The sequence below is a fragment of the Mustela putorius genome, unplaced genomic scaffold (genome assembly GCF_011764305.1).
Source record: "Mustela putorius furo isolate JIRA1106 unplaced genomic scaffold, ASM1176430v1.1 tig00000145_pilon_pilon_pilon, whole genome shotgun sequence".
Taxonomy (NCBI): domain Eukaryota; kingdom Metazoa; phylum Chordata; class Mammalia; order Carnivora; family Mustelidae; genus Mustela; species Mustela putorius.
In genome coordinates this window covers 48,502,371-48,518,375 of record NW_025421294.1, presented here as the reverse complement: position 1 = coordinate 48,518,375, position 16,005 = coordinate 48,502,371, and the positions used below count along the sequence as shown (strand labels likewise).

The 16,005-nt window shown below is 44.9% G+C and overlaps 1 protein-coding gene across 3 annotated transcripts in view; it reads left to right on the top strand.

Annotated features, from left to right (window-relative positions):
• Positions 1 to 11,295, top strand: part of TTC1 (tetratricopeptide repeat domain 1) — a 44,509-nt gene extending 33,214 nt beyond the window's left edge. For all 3 annotated transcript variants that reach the window (XM_004737704.3, XM_004737703.3, XM_004737707.3), the window contains exons 7-8: positions 2,659 to 2,713; positions 10,662 to 11,295. In XM_004737704.3, coding sequence (XP_004737761.1) covers positions 2,659 to 2,713; positions 10,662 to 10,795 — 189 coding nt within the window. In that variant the 3' untranslated portion in view covers positions 10,796 to 11,295. The remainder of the gene's footprint in view (positions 1 to 2,658; positions 2,714 to 10,661) is intronic.
• Positions 11,296 to 16,005: the final 4,710 nt, after the last annotated feature.

The following is a 16,005-nucleotide window of genomic DNA, read 5'->3' as shown; positions in this document are numbered from 1 at the left end:
TCCCTCTGTCTCTGCCCCTCCCACTCGTACTCTCTCTCAAATAAAGTCTTTTAAAAAAAATTTTTTTTTTTAACTCTCCAGATCTGTGCCTCTAGTTTAGCAGTGCTCTTAATCTCTAACATGCACAGCAACATATATTCTAAAAGACATGCTACAGAATCGGATGTATAAGCATTATTGCCCCCCAAATAGTGGGTATTCAAATAAGTTTGGGAAACATGGGCTTCATGAAATAGGTTTCTTCATGCCAGACTTTTCAGAGAGCCATTAGGATGAAGAGGTCCATCATAAATGCCTATGCACAGCAGAGATCGCAGGCCTCCAGCAGGGGGGAAAGGAAGCCACAAACCTGTTTTATTTAAGCCAGACTTTTGTTATGTTTGGGTTTTTTTTTGTTTTGTTTTGTTTTTTTAAGATTTTATTCATTCATTTGACAGAGATCACAAGTAGGCAGAGAGGCAGGCAGAGAGAGGGGGAAGCAAGCTCCCTGCTGAGCAGAGAGCCCTATGCGAGGCTCCATCCCAGGACACTGGGATCGGGACCTGAGTCGAAGGCAGAGGCTTTTTTTTTTTTTTTTAATCCTCTTCCCTCCTTTACCTTTTCATCCCTGCCTTCCTGATTAAATCCTGTTGACCCCCAGATCTTAGTGGGGAGGTCTTGTCCTCAGGGAGATATTTCTGATGCCTCCCTGGTCCCTGGGTTTGGGTGACCTTGTTCTAAACCTTCAAGGGGCCCTATAATTTTTCTTTAAATAGCTTATTTATTGGTGTACCTTATTCACATTTATTTATGTGATTATTTGTTAGTACCTGAGGATTTTGTTCCCTGTTATATCCCCAGCACCACATGTGGATTATAACAGTTTACTACAAATTGAGGAATGATGAATGAGCCCTCCAAGCCCCACGTAGTCTGACCCCTGCTTTCTTTCTGACCTCACTTCCACCACTTTACTCGCTCTCACTCTCTTAGAGCCCCACTGACCTGCTTGCTTTTCCCCAAACCTGGGAGGCATGCTCCTGTGTCCAAGCCTGTCTCAGTCTTCTTGGTCTGTCATAACAAAATAGCACGGACTACATGGCTTAAAGAACAGAAAGCAATTGTCTCAGTTCCAGAGGCTGGAAGGGATCATTAAGGTTCCAGCAGGGTTTGCTGTTGGGTGATGCTTCTCTTCCTGGCTTATAGATGGTAGCTGGGTCCTCACATGGTCTTTCCTTTGAGCACAGGGAGGATGAGGAGGGGAGGAGGAGCAGGAACCGAAAGCAGAGGCTTAATCCACTGAGCCACCCAGGCGCCCCTGTTGTTTTTTTGTTTTTGTTTTTGTTTTTTAATTAAAACCAACATTTAAAAATGGGAAGATTTTACTAGATAAAAATCTAAGTCAGACCGCTCTTAAAAATTGTGAGATGTGGACATCCTGGGTCCTTCTTGAACTGCTGTATATTGGCATTCAGCTAGAACTCTTCACTTCATCACTGACCACACCACTCTCTATTGCCTGCCCAAAGGAGGATTCCTTTCCTTATTTACATTTCCTGTCTGACTGCTAAGAGTGTTTGAGCCCCTGCAACGCAAGATTTCCCACTCATTTCAGACTTGAGGAATGTTGACTGATCTGTCCTAGGTGATTTGGGTTTTGTTTTGCTTTGTTTTTACATTTGAGATGAATTCCTTCAATAATAAATGATCTTTTATTTATCGAGAAGTAGAATAATGGTAGACAGACTGATTTGGATCATTAAAAGACATAAGCAGTATGAAACCGGCTTTAATCCTTTACCTGACTTTTAATATCTCTGAATGGTGGTAGGATTGACTTTAATTTGAATGAGGAAAAGGAATAGTTCTTAAAATCTTAGCCAAACTCTTCGTAGCCTTTATTCTTGTTAACATTGGTTTTAAACCTTCTGTAAGAGGGAGCCTTTTATATTGGTTGTTATGTGCATAAAGAATTTATCTTATTTTGAATCATTATAACTGGGTTGTTAAAACTAAAATTGCAGAGTACTTATGGCCAATTACAGAGCTAAAAGCAGCTATGTAAGACTCTAATTTAGATCATTGGTTTTCAAGTGTGATGATTTAGTTTCCAGGGACATCGGCAGTGACTGGAGTGGTACTCTGGGCATCTAGTGGCCCAGGGATGCTGTAAACCTCCTACTGCACAGTAAAGAATGACCTAGTCCAGAATGTCAGTAGAGTCAAGACTGAAAAATCCTAGGTAGGCGATTCATTTAGAGATATCCAATATTGATCTGACCACCTCTTAACAAATTAGATTATACTAAGAAAGGACTTCAAGTTAAAGAATACAAGTCAGCCAAAAAATTTAAAATATGTAACCCGTAGTCCTACCACCTAAATACACCACTACAAACATCTGGAATGCATTCTTTCAGAAATTTTTTTGTCTGTATATTTACCAGATTTTTATTGAGGTCCTCCCTGGGCCAGTGTGCCAAGAACTGGGAATATAACAGTGAACCAAACAAAACTCCTGTGTTTGTGTAGCTCACCCACAAATACTATTTTTTTCTGTATTTAATAGGATCTTACATATGTAGATCATCTGATCTCTCACATTAAGCTTGTTTATCAAATTCAAAATAAAGCCAAAAGATTTTTCATCAATCCTTGTTTCTCCTCTTTTCCCCTCAGAGATTACCTAAACAGATTGAAGAACGTAATGAAAGGCTAAAGGCAGAGATGTTAGGTAAGTTGGCTTCCCTTTCCCATGATCCTAGTAGCTAGGAGGCGGGGTGAGGAACAGCGGGTTTTGGTATTTGCTGGAGGAGAATACAACAGTTAGAAATAGCTTTGGGAGGGGCACCTGGGTGGCTCAGTGGGTTAAGCCTCTGCCTTCGGCCTGAGGTTATGATCTCAGCGTCCTAGGATCGAGCCCCGCATCAGGCTCTCTGCTCAGTGGGGAGCCTGCTTCCCTCTTTCTCTGCCTGCCTCTCTGCCTACTTGTGATCTCTCTGTCAAATAAATAAATAAAATCTTTAAAAAAAAAAAAAAAAGAAGTAGCTTTGGGGTCCATCATTTGTTGTGTGAACCTTACCATGGTGCTAGTGAGGTCTGAGCTGTCTTTGACTCCAGAAGTGTTAGAGTGGCTTAGAGAGGATGCCAGCTTTTGAAAAACAAAACTTCTATTTTGTTTTTCTTGAGTAATTTTCCTACGTTCAAGAATACAAACGTGATTCAACCTGGGATCCCACTAACCTCTATTTCAGATTATGAGTTTCATGAAAACAGTTGGGTTTCTTCACTGAGTAAACAACTTAAGTTCTTAATTTCATTAGAATACAGAAACTGCAAGTCAAAATCATGTCAGAACCGACAGAATGTTTGTTTTGAAAATGGCACTGAGAGTGCCTTTAGTGTTTGGAGAGGGCAGCAATTAGGAGTAAATAGTGAGGGGACGGAAGACTGTGAGTGGAGTGCAGGGCAGATGAACTCATGGGTTAGTTCTCGTGTCTGACAAAGCATTTTATAATTGGAATCAGAGAAGCCCTTCCATGAATAGTCTGCTTGACCAAGGGGAGTAAAAGTTCTTGGACAGAGACCTACCCAACATACTCTGCTCATACCCTGTCTGAGATATCCCTGCTCAAGATCTGTTTTGTGTTCTTCCTTATGAGTATTTTCTAAAATTACCATGTAAATTGAATTTAATATATTGCAATCACATGGTCCTAAAGGAAAAATCTTAAATTGAGGTTGGCTACTTATGGCCTTTAGGCGTTATATCCAGATAAAGAGAACATATTTTCCAAAGGATCACTCTGCTAGCAGAGCTGATTGAGAAGCCGTTAAACATAGACAGTCCACAACCCTGTGGCCCTTGCTGAGAACTGTTTTTAGAGTTGGGGAGACTTCTGGAGCCCACCGCAGTTTTTCCAAAAGACACTCCCTAATTACATATTTAAATTTGACACCATGTTAGAGCAGAAACATTATTTTGGAGGTGCTCTTTCTCAAAGAAGAGGGAAAAGAGCATTTTCCACCTATTCTAACAATGACTCTTTGTTCTAGAAATAATATAGTATGTGTACTTAGCTGTGTTTCATGCTGAGAGAGATGATGTTGGGGTGGCTGTGGTGGACTTGGAGAAGACTCAGGCATTGTTCTATGGGTCCATTTTTTTGAGCCAGTATGAAACCCTAAAGGGATGGATGTAAACTGAATCTTGAAGCTGTTGTCAATTCCAGATGGAATCAAAACTTCATTTTTCCTTGCCTGGCTGGCTCAGTCACTCTAAATTCTCAGGAGCTCAAGTTTCTGTCTACTCAGCTTTGGGTTTTACTTATATTGTCCTCTTCGTTTGAAATATTCAAGTCGAATCCATTCTCAGTTGCTTCTGTAAGGAATTCTCCTCTCATCAGACGTAAGCAGTTTACGTTGTGTGGTAAATATGATGTCAGTTTGTTGTTACACAGAAATAGTGTGAATGGCTAAATTCCTTCATCTTCTTCCTAAGTATAATGATCATGAACAAGATATTGCTTCTAGGCGTTCCCCACCATCGGAGAGCCTGAAAGGGAGAAACGGCTCTCTGTATGGAACCTCAGCCCCACAAAAGCTTCCTAAAGTTTTCCCCTCCCTGTTACAGAGGACATAACTGTGCTTCATGCGCTGTGAGATCCTCTGCAAGATAATGTCATCCCTTAGACATTCCGAGCAAGCTTTGCAGTGGACTGCACGATTTTTAGTGCTGGTTTCTCTGGAAACGCTGGCCTCTGCTGAAAAATTGGCAGTTAAAGATTTGAAAAACTGTTCAACACTGCTTGTTATTGGCATTTACGAAGTTAGGTAATTATTTAGCAAGGTGAGCTTTTATTTAGGTTTGTTCAATAATCTTTGACTTGCTTTTTCAAGTCAAGTAACTTGACTTCTTTTTTGTTAGAAGAGCCATGTAGCTGCCTCCATGGGGGAAAAAAAAATCCCAATTGGAATAAAGAAGGGGGCAAAACATACTTAAACATATCACTCCTCCCTTTCTAGCCTATCATTTAGAAATATCATTAGGACAGGCATGGAGACAGAGTGGCCGTCAGTCCTAGTGCTACAGCCCTTTGTAGTCACAGGGAACAGCTTCAGATTTGGCTTCAGATTTGAGGAAAGCAGTCAGCAACTGTTATGTTTCCTTTTGTCCTTTTCTCTTGGAAGATTACCCTTGTAGCTGTGATGAGGTAGGAAATGTAAGTTTTAAAAGGACCTAGGGTATGATCAGTGGTGCTGGCCGGAGCACCCTGGGAAGCTCGAAGCTTTTTTAAGGGACTGGTAGTACTGGTTAGTAATCCGTGCCCTATTTATTTGGCTTTGCTCAAATCTAGTGATTTTCACTTTTTTTTTTTTAAATAGGAAAACTTCTCTTTACTTTTTAAGATTTCATTTATTTATTGGAGAGAGAGACAGAAATAGCGAGAGAGAGCAGGAGCAGGAAGGAAGGAGAGGGGGAAGCAGGCTCCCTGCTGAGGAGTCTGACGGAGGACGTGATCCCAGGACCCTCGGACCACAACCCGAGCTGAAGGCAGACGCTTAACTGACTGAGCCACCCAAGTGCCCTAGAGAACTTCTTTTTTAAAGATCTTAGCGATTACACCAAATTAGAACGGCTAGTAAAATAAAAGCAAGGAAAAAAACTTATATGAAACCACAAAGTAGAAAACAAAGAGTGGTATTTTATTTGTATCAGTTCAAATGTATAGCATTTATTATAATCAGAATAACCAGGCAAGTTTGATGAACGTAATAATTTGAAATGGGATTTGGATGGTAGGCACAGCCTCCTGAGTATCTGTATCTAATTTATTTCTGAGTTTTCACTTCACAACCTTAAATATTTTGTCCACCTAGGTAAATGGTAAAAACAATTTTAAAGGTAGAACTGATGAGACCTTTTCAGAATCCCTGAAGCTCCTCAGCTCAGCTGGCGCACACCGAGGGCCGAGGTTCAGTGTCTGCTCTGCATGTAGGAGCACCTCGAGAAGCCTGGCTGCTTAACCTTGTAGGGGAGACAGACCAGCGCCTTCCTGGGGTTCAGCTCTGTACACACTGGGTGATGAGCTGAGCCTCATCTTGGCAGCAAGATGAGGGCCAGAGCTGTGTACTTGGGAGGCCAGATGATGATGCTGACAGATCTCTGGATAAGCCTCAGTTGCAAACAGAAAAGGATGGGATGAAGGCTTTTGTTGTCATCATTTGTAAATTGTTTTGTCCTATATCCTGGCCTGGCCATGATATCTCAAACAAGTAGAATTGCTAAAAATCTGTACATGTATGTTTGCGGTTCTTTCTTAATCTCCTGTCATCTTGTATTGAACTGCGAGGTGGAAGATAAAGTTTGCTTTCTCCAAAAAGTAACGTGGGCTATTTTCACATCATGTAAGAGGGACACTCCGCCCAGGCAGCCTGTCCCACCAGTCACTCGAGACAGGTGTCCACAGTTAGTTTTCAGTACCAGGCTTCTCATCCTGATTCCACTGGCCAGATACAAAAGCAAGTTATTTGGGAGGGGCTGGATCGCAGAATGCATTGCTCAGCCCAGTTTCCCGTGAGAACTCGTTCAGAATGCACATTGTTCAGATTCCATCCCCATCCTGCTGAATCAGAGATGGCGGGGGGTGGGGGGAGTGGGGCGTAGCACTCAGAGTTCTGATAACCCCTCTCCGTGTTTCTGGGCCACGCTGGAGTTTATCCAGCACTGTGTGGGCATGTGACTGCTGTGTGGGGACAGAGTCCAGGTAGCCCAGGAGAGGACCTCAAAGGGAGTGATGGAGGTGCTTTGTGGAGATGCGGCCAGGTGTGGTCAGCCTCTCTGCTCTGAGCAGTTCCTCCTGAGCAGAAGCAGTGTGTCATGAATTTTGTCTTCCCCTCTTGTGCTGTAGCTGCAGCAGAGAAAAAAGGAAAAGCAGATATTTCACAATGCACTAGACTTGAGATCGCAGACAGCTTTCTGTGGCCAGCCATTCCTTTCCACGTTCCATTTCTGGTGTTTATTAGGACAAGCTGTCACTGGAGAAATGAGTCAGCTCACTGTGGGTTGTCACCATTTACCAAGTAGGTAGGGGTATAGGGTTCTAGAACCAGCTCCCTTACCCAAGGTCACAGGAAAGTCTTGACATTGTCACTGACTCTTAAAATTACTGAAGCCATACATTCCCTCAGGGAGTATCAGTGTGTATATTTTCACCACTTTCTGCCTCATTTCCTTGTTGTCACTCCTTCACCTCCTCTCAGGAGAACCATTCCCACTTCTTTGACAGTTCTGTCAGGCTTATTTCAGCCTCCAGTTTCACCCAAGAGCTCATCTAGGCATTTGATTTGGCTATGATTTTTATCTTCCATATTCTGCGCTGTCTCGTTTTTTGATAAGCCTTTTTCTTAGAGGAAACCAAGAGACAGCTTTTGTGGCTTAGGGCCTGCCTCATAAGAGGAAATGCCATGTCAGGATTCAGCTATATCCCATTGGGCCCAAACACCAGGGATCTTGAGGTGAAAATAAATGGCATTCCTGGCTCCCCTCAGAGTAAATGGACCACTCCACAGTGAGTATCTCCAAAGACAAGTTACACATGATGTGTCCATTGGGTTATTGTGATATATTGTGATACAGTGATGCTTAGAGGCATAATATCTCTTGTCCTAAACATTCTTGTCTGAGCACAAGCAGTTCTGGACTCTTCTCTTTGCCTGCAATCTAAGCAAACAAGAGGAGATTCTAAGTCAGGGACATGTTGACACGTTCTGGCTGAGTGATGGTGCCAGATCTGCTGCAAGTAGAAATCAAGAAACCCAATTGAGTACTCCCCAGATAGGGAAGGTGTCGAATGTGGCAGCCAGTGCAAAGGACAGCAGAGAGGCTAACTTGGCAGATGATCCTGTCTTAGGGACTAGAATGCTGCACTAGTCTCGAGCATCCAGCCTGACTCTAAACAGCATCAGGGAAACTCAGTGTGACTGTGTATCTGTTTATGAGCAGGACTTGTTCAGTGAATAAATGCCTTCTTTCCTGTGTGATGTTGTACTAACTTTCTGTGAGAACCACCTCCAGGGTTTCCTCTTCTGATTCATTCATCCCTTTGCCATAGTGTTATTAACTGAGAGCTCAATTCTCAAACCATCAGCGGCCTTCCCTGTGGCACAAGAACCAGAGACCTGTGGCCTGGCTCACAGGATCCCTCCAGGACATGCCCTTCCACCTGCCTTTGAGTCCACTGGACACGCTGCTCGCCCTTGCCTGCCCTTCTGTATGCATTTATTCAAACCATGTTTGCCTGCACTGTCCGTTCCTCGGTCTCAAGTGTCTACAGTCCTGTCGGCCCTTGGGTGGTGATTCAGATGCGCACTCTTAGGCGGGAATCTGCCGGGTCTCCCCTCCTCCCTGCCCCCTGGGAAGGAGTCCTCTTATTAGCTCTCCTGGCACACTGTATCTCCGCTTACCTCTGAACCTTCGGCTTCCACGTGCACAGCTGTCTTCCCCTCGCATCTCAGCTGCTTCTTGTGCCACCACACACAGCAAGATGCCACACATGTGAACTTGGGACTGTGGGTCAAATTCAGGTCTGGTAATCTGTGGTCTTCTGATGGCAGACTTTCCCACTCTGTGTCTCTAGTAGGTGTCTCAGGCACTTGGCGTCCCTTGTGTCCTTGAGCAAGCGGAACTGCCTGTGCTCTCGTCACAAGATAATAGAGTAAAACTGCTGCGGAATGTTAAAAAGGCTGAGAAGGAAGGAAGACGACTAATAGCTCCATGTGTAGGTTGACCCCACAGAGAAGCAGAACCATGATTGGAATAGAAGGATGAGAGACTGATTGGGGACGTCCCTACAGTGGGGATGGGCGGAGAACTGTCAGGTGCCTGCAGAGGAGAGAGGAAGCCCATAGGAAAAGTCTCACAGCAGTGCAGTGCTAAGAAAGTTCCAGCAGAGACCGTGAGGACCCACAGTCACCTGTCAGAGTTCCTGGGCTGCCCCTACGGTGCTCGGTCATGGACAGGTACGCGCCGCCTGCAGTGGGAGAAGCACGTTTTCCTGAGTGCCTCTCCACAGAATCAGTTCAGCTCAAAGGGCCAGGCTCGTGGTGGTGGGCCGGGTCTGCAGCCAGTCAGGCAGAGGGAAAAACCTGCTGAAGGCCCTCAGTGTCCCTCTCCATCTGCAGCTTGAATGCTTGGCCCCTTACCATCTGTGACACGCGGTGGCACGCCAGCGCCCGGTACCTCTGAGCACTGACGCGTGTGGTCTGTCCTGAGACGCCTTCCTTTCAGCCCCTGCACAGGCCGCTGAGCTCTCCTGCCTGGGGCACACCCATCCTTGTGTCTGTGTGTCCTGGCCAGACTGAGAGCGTCCCAAAAGCCAAGAACCAGCTTTACTCTGTAGCTCCTGTCACACCACAGGGACGATACTCTACAGTGGCTGCTCCGTGGTCACCGCGCCGCAAAATGGCCTTGCGGTGGCCCTCCATCCAGGAGCGCCCCGGCCTCTGCCAGTCCCAGCAGCTTGGGCGACGGGGTGCTATTGCTCCCGGGCAGCATGATGTGAAGACGTTTTGAGATTCAGTCTCACGTCACTCACTCCGAAGAGCCAAGGCTTGTGCCAGCGGTGACATTTCATTTGGCTTCTTGAACTGCTTGCTCCCTTCCCGGTTCTCCTTCCTCAACCCCAGGACAGACTGCCAATGCTCTGGGTCCCTCCCACTTGCCCGAGGACGCCCCCTCCTTTTTGTGCTTGTTGTGTCCCCTACCTGTGCATCCGTCCACTCGAGACCATGCCCTGGCCGGCACCTGTGTGCAGGGATGGGCTGTGCCGGCGAGTCTCGGTAAACAGGCACGCCCGGCACATGTGTTCAGGTTAGGGTTGGGAAGCCTGCCTGCAGAATGCTCAGCCTAGGTTCTGGGAGCTTCCTCAGAATATGGAGAGCTTCTGGGGGCTAAATCTTAGACTGAGACCAAAAATTCTTTCCATGAATTATTAGAAAAGGCCTTGACATTTAAAGGCAATGTGTCTGTAAGTTCTTTACCTGGGCTTTACTTCAAGGTGGAGGCTTCAGAGGGATAAAGTTGATACACGTGGGAGGGCAGGAAGGAACCTATAGCTCCGATGATTAGGATTTCTTTCCCTTTGACCCCCATTCTCCTCTCCATTGGAAACAGACCTGCAAGAAAAATTATAACAGTTTAGACAGGGTCATAACTGTGTATTATTCTATCCCAGTCAACATTTTCCAGAACACTCTTAGTTTCAAATATTGCCGCATAAGTCCCTGTAAATCTCTCAAAGGTCCTGAAAACCCCAGCTCGAGGCATACAAACTCCTTGGCGGTCAGTTTGGCCATCATTCATCCCAGGGTTTGTGTCCTTGGTTCTCTAGCCAGACTGGACAGGAAGCTGTGCTTTCCCAGAGGGAGCCAGCAGGGCTCCCTCACAATCATCTCTGAGATCACAGGCATGGCGGCGGGGGCGGGGGGGGGGCGGTACTGAAGTGATGACATTGCCAAAGGGACTGACTGAAAGTTTCATAGTTTTAAAAGCAGCAGTTGCTTTAACTGCAGAGAGATGCTTTTTATACTTTATAATCAGATAATAAGGCAGGACCATTTGGGGTCTGAATTTTATTTATTTATTTCCCATATTTATCTGAATTTTCCCTTTTACATTGCAGGTAAACTAAAAGATCTTGGGAACTTGGTTCTTCGACCTTTTGGACTCTCCACAGAAAATTTCCAGATCAAACAGGATTCCTCTACTGGTTCCTACTCCATCAATTTTGTTCAAAATCCAAATAATAATAGATAACAATGTTAACAGTAGCTTGTAAAGCTGGCTTAGAGATTGTGTGCTGCTTACTATTTAGCAAGGGGGAAGGCCCTGCCAGTATTTAACTTTTAAAAGCGTTTTATCTCAAAAATAGGCTATCTCCTAGGGCCCAGTGCTCCCTTTTCCCTCTTGTTTTATAATCAGGGTGAAATGCACTTCTGATGTCATAAGCCTGATTTGATTCCCATTTTAAGGTGGTTTCTGTGCAGCTGTTGCCCTTGGTTCTGGCTGTTCTCGGCTTTGTCTGGGATGAAGCCTGCTTGTCAAAGCTGACTTCCCTAAGCTATAACACGCGAGCCCAGCCGGAGAATCTCCTGTCCCAAGCAGACCTGCGGGTTGGAGACTACCCAGATGTGATTTCCTGGGGTTCCTGCCTGCTGTCCCCTCTCCCTGATTACTCACAGTGCTCAGGCTGCCGGGCATGGGCTCCGGCAGCTCCTGGTTTCCTCTGTGGTAAATAAACGCTTTCTGTGACAGTCTGAGCTGGCTTGTGAATTTTGTCCCCATAACGACAGCTAAAGCAGAAGGCTTCTCTGGCTTCGAGAGCAGTGTTGCTGAGTGTTACTGGAGCCCACAAATCTCTCCAAAGTCTTGGTTGCCACCTCGAAGATGATCTTGAAGAAGTGACCATTCTACAGCATACTAGAATGCAGAAGAAACTCCATCTCACAGACTGTCTTGGGCCTCTTCAGGTTTGTCAGATCATTATGAAGTGAGTGTCTTTGCCCAAGAATCAGTCTTAACGGTGTCAACCTAAAATAGTTTCCTTCAGGTAGTGTGCTATGTAAATTCCAGAACAAACCATCATTGTTTAGGCTACATGAACCCCGAGGTTTCAAAGGTAGGTTGAGGTTTTTTCCTAGTCATCAATGATTGCTGGTGAGAAACTTCCCATTGCTCTGGTTTGAATGTCAAAGGCAGTGACGTGCAGATTTCATCTTAGAAAGGAAGTGCGCGTCTCATTGTGCGAGGAACGCTGCAGTGGCCTCCTCCGAGCGTGAAGCATGCAGTGCTGCTTTGATCTGTGCCTTAAAGCCCCTTCGCAAGTGTCCGCAGTAGCAGAATGACATGCGGTCCTAACTGTGATACCCTGAGCCTGTCCAGATTGTGAAAATGAAATTCTTCGTGGAGTTAACAAGGGGTAAGGGAGAGGGAGAAAGAGCGTGGTTACTTTTGCTTTGCTATCTTTGTGGTAAGTCTGGCATCTAATAATCAAAAAGAGTGTGCGTGTGAAATCACAGAAGTTGCCAGAGCCTCAGCAGTGAAGGCCTTCCGTGTGTCAGGCAGTGCCAGGATGGCAGCTCCCAGCTCTTCCTCCACACCCCCGCCCCCCGCCCTGGGGACCCCTTCACACTCAAGAAAGTCTAAACAGTGTTTTGGTTTATGTGGATTACATCCATTGATGTCAACCAGATGAGAAAATAAAACTGAGATTCTCTTAAATATTTAAGTAATTCCTTTAAAAATAACAAATACATTTCCTGTTAGTATAAATAATATTTTTAGAAAAATACCTCCAAAAACAAAAACTTTCAGTAAGAGGAATGACATTATTCTATTCTACATTTTTGCAAGTCCTTTTCACATGTGGGCTTATAGAATATAGCAAGATTCTCAGATCTTTCTGCACTCAGGTTGTTACGGTATCACGTCCCAGAGTCTGGAAGGTCCTACACTACCCATACCCGTGACAGCAGGACAGTGAGAAAAGCAGATGCCCCCTTAGTATTGTCGCAAAAAAAGCTTTGACCCTGTGGAGACCTGAAAGGGTCTCAGGAACTTCTGAGAAGCCTCAGCCCACTTGTTTGTTTTTCTTAATATCAGCTCTACACCCAATGTGGGGCTTGAACTCTTGACCTCAAGATCAAGAGTCACGTGCTCTACTGACTGAGCCAGACACAGTCCTCAGACCACATCTTGAGAGCTACTTTGTCAGATTATGACTTTTAAGTGTAATGGCTGAAACTTGGCAAAGGCAGGGGCTGAGATCCCTGAGCACCTCTCTGACCCTCCAGGGAGTGGGGAGATAGACGTGTTTGCCTACCTACAGCCTGCCCTAAGACACTACCCTTGCTGCAGGCTCCAGAGGTTTTGCTTCTCAGGCCTTCCCCTTCTTCCTCTCCCTTCTCTTCCACCTCCTCCACCACGACCTCCATCACTACCACACGGAAATCTCACTATGGGCCAACTAATGCATCTGGAAAAAAAAGGAAGGGAATCTAACTAGATGTCAATTTTCTTAATTTTATTAATTGTGAATTTCTTAATTCTCTTAAGCCAAAGAATGTTGTTTTGTTGTTGTTGTTTGTTTGTTTTTTTAAGTCAACCACAGTTCTCTACTTGCAAATCTGGGAGAAAAAAATAGATACAAACCTTTTGAAAATGTTTGACAATAGAATGGATGTAATAGAAAAGTTTAATATTGTGTATGTTCTTACTCCAACAATATTGCAGTGGATCAAAATAATTTTGGATCACCTTCTAGAATTTCCTTGAAGACTATAAGACACACTTTATTTAATTACTATGATCTACTATTCCCTGTCTGCCTCCCTGAGCTCCTAGAAGGTAAGGGCCATCTTTATGTTCTTAGCACCAACACCTACCCCTCTACCAGAAGCCTAGTAAATTGGTATTAAAGGAATTCTACAAGGAGTGTTCTTAGTGTGAAAAACCATCACTATCCAGAAGTCTCCAGATTTCTGTACACTGTGATCAGTCCCTGGTTTTTAAAATGTCTCCTTTGTTAACAATTATCTGTTATCTCAAGGTAAGTAGAAACTAGGCATCTTCCTCAAAATTTCAAGACCCAGCAAGTGATTCAAATGTCAGCTTAGAAGGTTTATGTGCTATTTTTTCACCTTCCAAAGAATGTGGTGGGAGGCAGTGCAAGCTGGGCTTCACCTAGTCAAGACCAGGAGATTGATCTAGGCTTCCCTGTGTATTGCCCAGAATGGCCACAACACCCTGCAGTTTAGGGTCCCAGTTGTGTCTACAGTAGTGTTTTTGTTTGGGTAGGTGTGAAGTCCTGGCTAATTTAGAGGGCTCTGCTAGGATTTCTTAATAGTGAATCCAGTACTTTGTAAACATGAAACTTAAAAAGACACTTTGCAAAGAAAATCACTTTAAACCAATCGAGCCCATCATGTGCCACCATGTAGAATTCCCTCAGGTATCAAGCACTCAACCTGGCTCTTAAGCCTACGTCTCCTTGTCTTTAAATTTTCATTTTTACATCTTAGATATCTGCAAGGATTTGTATATGTCCAGGACTTCCAGGAATCCCCAGCTTGTCCTCTCCTTTCAGCCTCTGCACCTTTTCCCAGATCACATTTCCACTGAATCTTGTGTTTTCTCTGTATCTCCACCTGTGTCTTAAGTACCCCTCTCTGACTTCCATTCACTGGAGCCTCCTGCAGAAGGTTCACCTGGGAACTGGGACTATTTCTGCAACAAAGTCCTACTCATCTGCTGCTTTTTCTATGGGGAGGACACTGTGGATTAGTTCCTTTTCCTCACATCACGGATCTGAATTATGGTTAAATTCTGTTCTTAAGATCCCCTTCTTTTTCCCAGAAGACTACTTACCATACAAGGTTTGCCTTCCATCACAAGCACTACCCCTGGGTTCTTCCCCTGTATCCTTTTGTTCCTTGTCCCACCCGCAGAATGCCATGTCTTGATTACAAGTTGTTGTGCTTGTAGGGTAGAGACTATTACACCATGCCAACATGTGGAGGCTGGGGAGTGGCCGAACATCATGGCATTGGGCCTACATTTGAGCTTCAGTAAAATGACAAGACCTCACACACTGGACCTTCAGAGTTACTCAGGTATAGTCAAAGGCATGAATGTTTGTTTAGTCTATGACAAAAGTCCTATTTCCTGCAACATTTTGTGTCCTTGAAAGTAGGGAACTGCTTTTGGAAGGATTTGGAAGGAACTGCTTTTGGAAGGAACTGCTTTTGCCTGGTGATTATTTCTGGTGCTCTGTGGGTCCCTGAGCTGGCCTCTAAGACTATTGCTGAATTACGTTTCACAAAGCTGTCATTCTGGAATTCAGACTGATTTAGGAAGACCAGACAAGGACATTCTGGAGGTATTTTACAATCTGAATAGACTGCCGTGGGATGGGAAACTGGCAGCAGGTGTTAAATGCAAACCTGATCGGAAGATTGACTTGCAAGGGTTGTCTGTCTCATCCTAAGAGCTAACCAGACCAGCAAATCCTTCTTTTATGACTCCAGTTTAGCCAAAGTTGGAATGTCAAAGAGGAAGGCATTGATAGGAGACCAAGGACGAAGGGAACAGCTGTGCAAGTGAATGGCTGCTTTAATCTCCTTAAGAAAGATCTTTAAAGGGAAGGGTCCAGTAAACCGTCTTAAGACCAGAATGCCAATCTGAGAAACCCCCTAGGACAGAAAAATCAGTGACTTAAGCCTCTGTCCCTCTTACTCTGGTATCTTCTTCCTTAAGCTCTCTGTTGGCCAGAAAGGCAGCACTGAGCTGTGGGAGCTCAGTGTTTTGGGTGCATCCTATAGGCCTGCAGCCAGGGGTCACTGTCAGCCTGGTTTTATCTGTGTTCTATGCTGCTCTTGCTGGAATCACTTCTGTGATCCTGCCTTTCACCTCATCCCTCCCTTATTTCTTATATCTGTCAGTGTGTACTACTCTGTGCTTGATACATACCCCTAAACCCTAGTAAAATCCTGGAGCAATTTTGGTGAGATGGGTCTGCTCCTTTTGTGTCTGCCTCCTCCGTGCCATGGTAGTAACAAGCCTAGTCCTTCTGTCACCTGCCTTTCCTTTAAAGGAGGAAGTATATGCACAGCAAAGAAATCTGTGCCTTCAGGGAACTGTACCAAAAAGGGAGGGGATAATTTCCTGTTGCTTCCTTCTATCTGTGAAGAGCTGCCCTGAATCCACACTAGACCAAGCCCATTGACGCTCCTGATAATGAGAAATGGATTACTTGCCACCAGCCAGCCCGAGAGGGGGGGCTAAAATCACCCCCAGAGCCTCAGAACAGTTGCTTCAAACCCTTCAGGAGACGAGCAGAGAAACCAATAACATGAGTTTATGGAAACTCTGAGGATGGCCTCATATTTCAGAGCATTAACATTTCAGTCTTCCTGGCTGCAGGCTGGTCATGGTGAAGCTAGGGGTGCATACATGAGGTTCATTGGTTC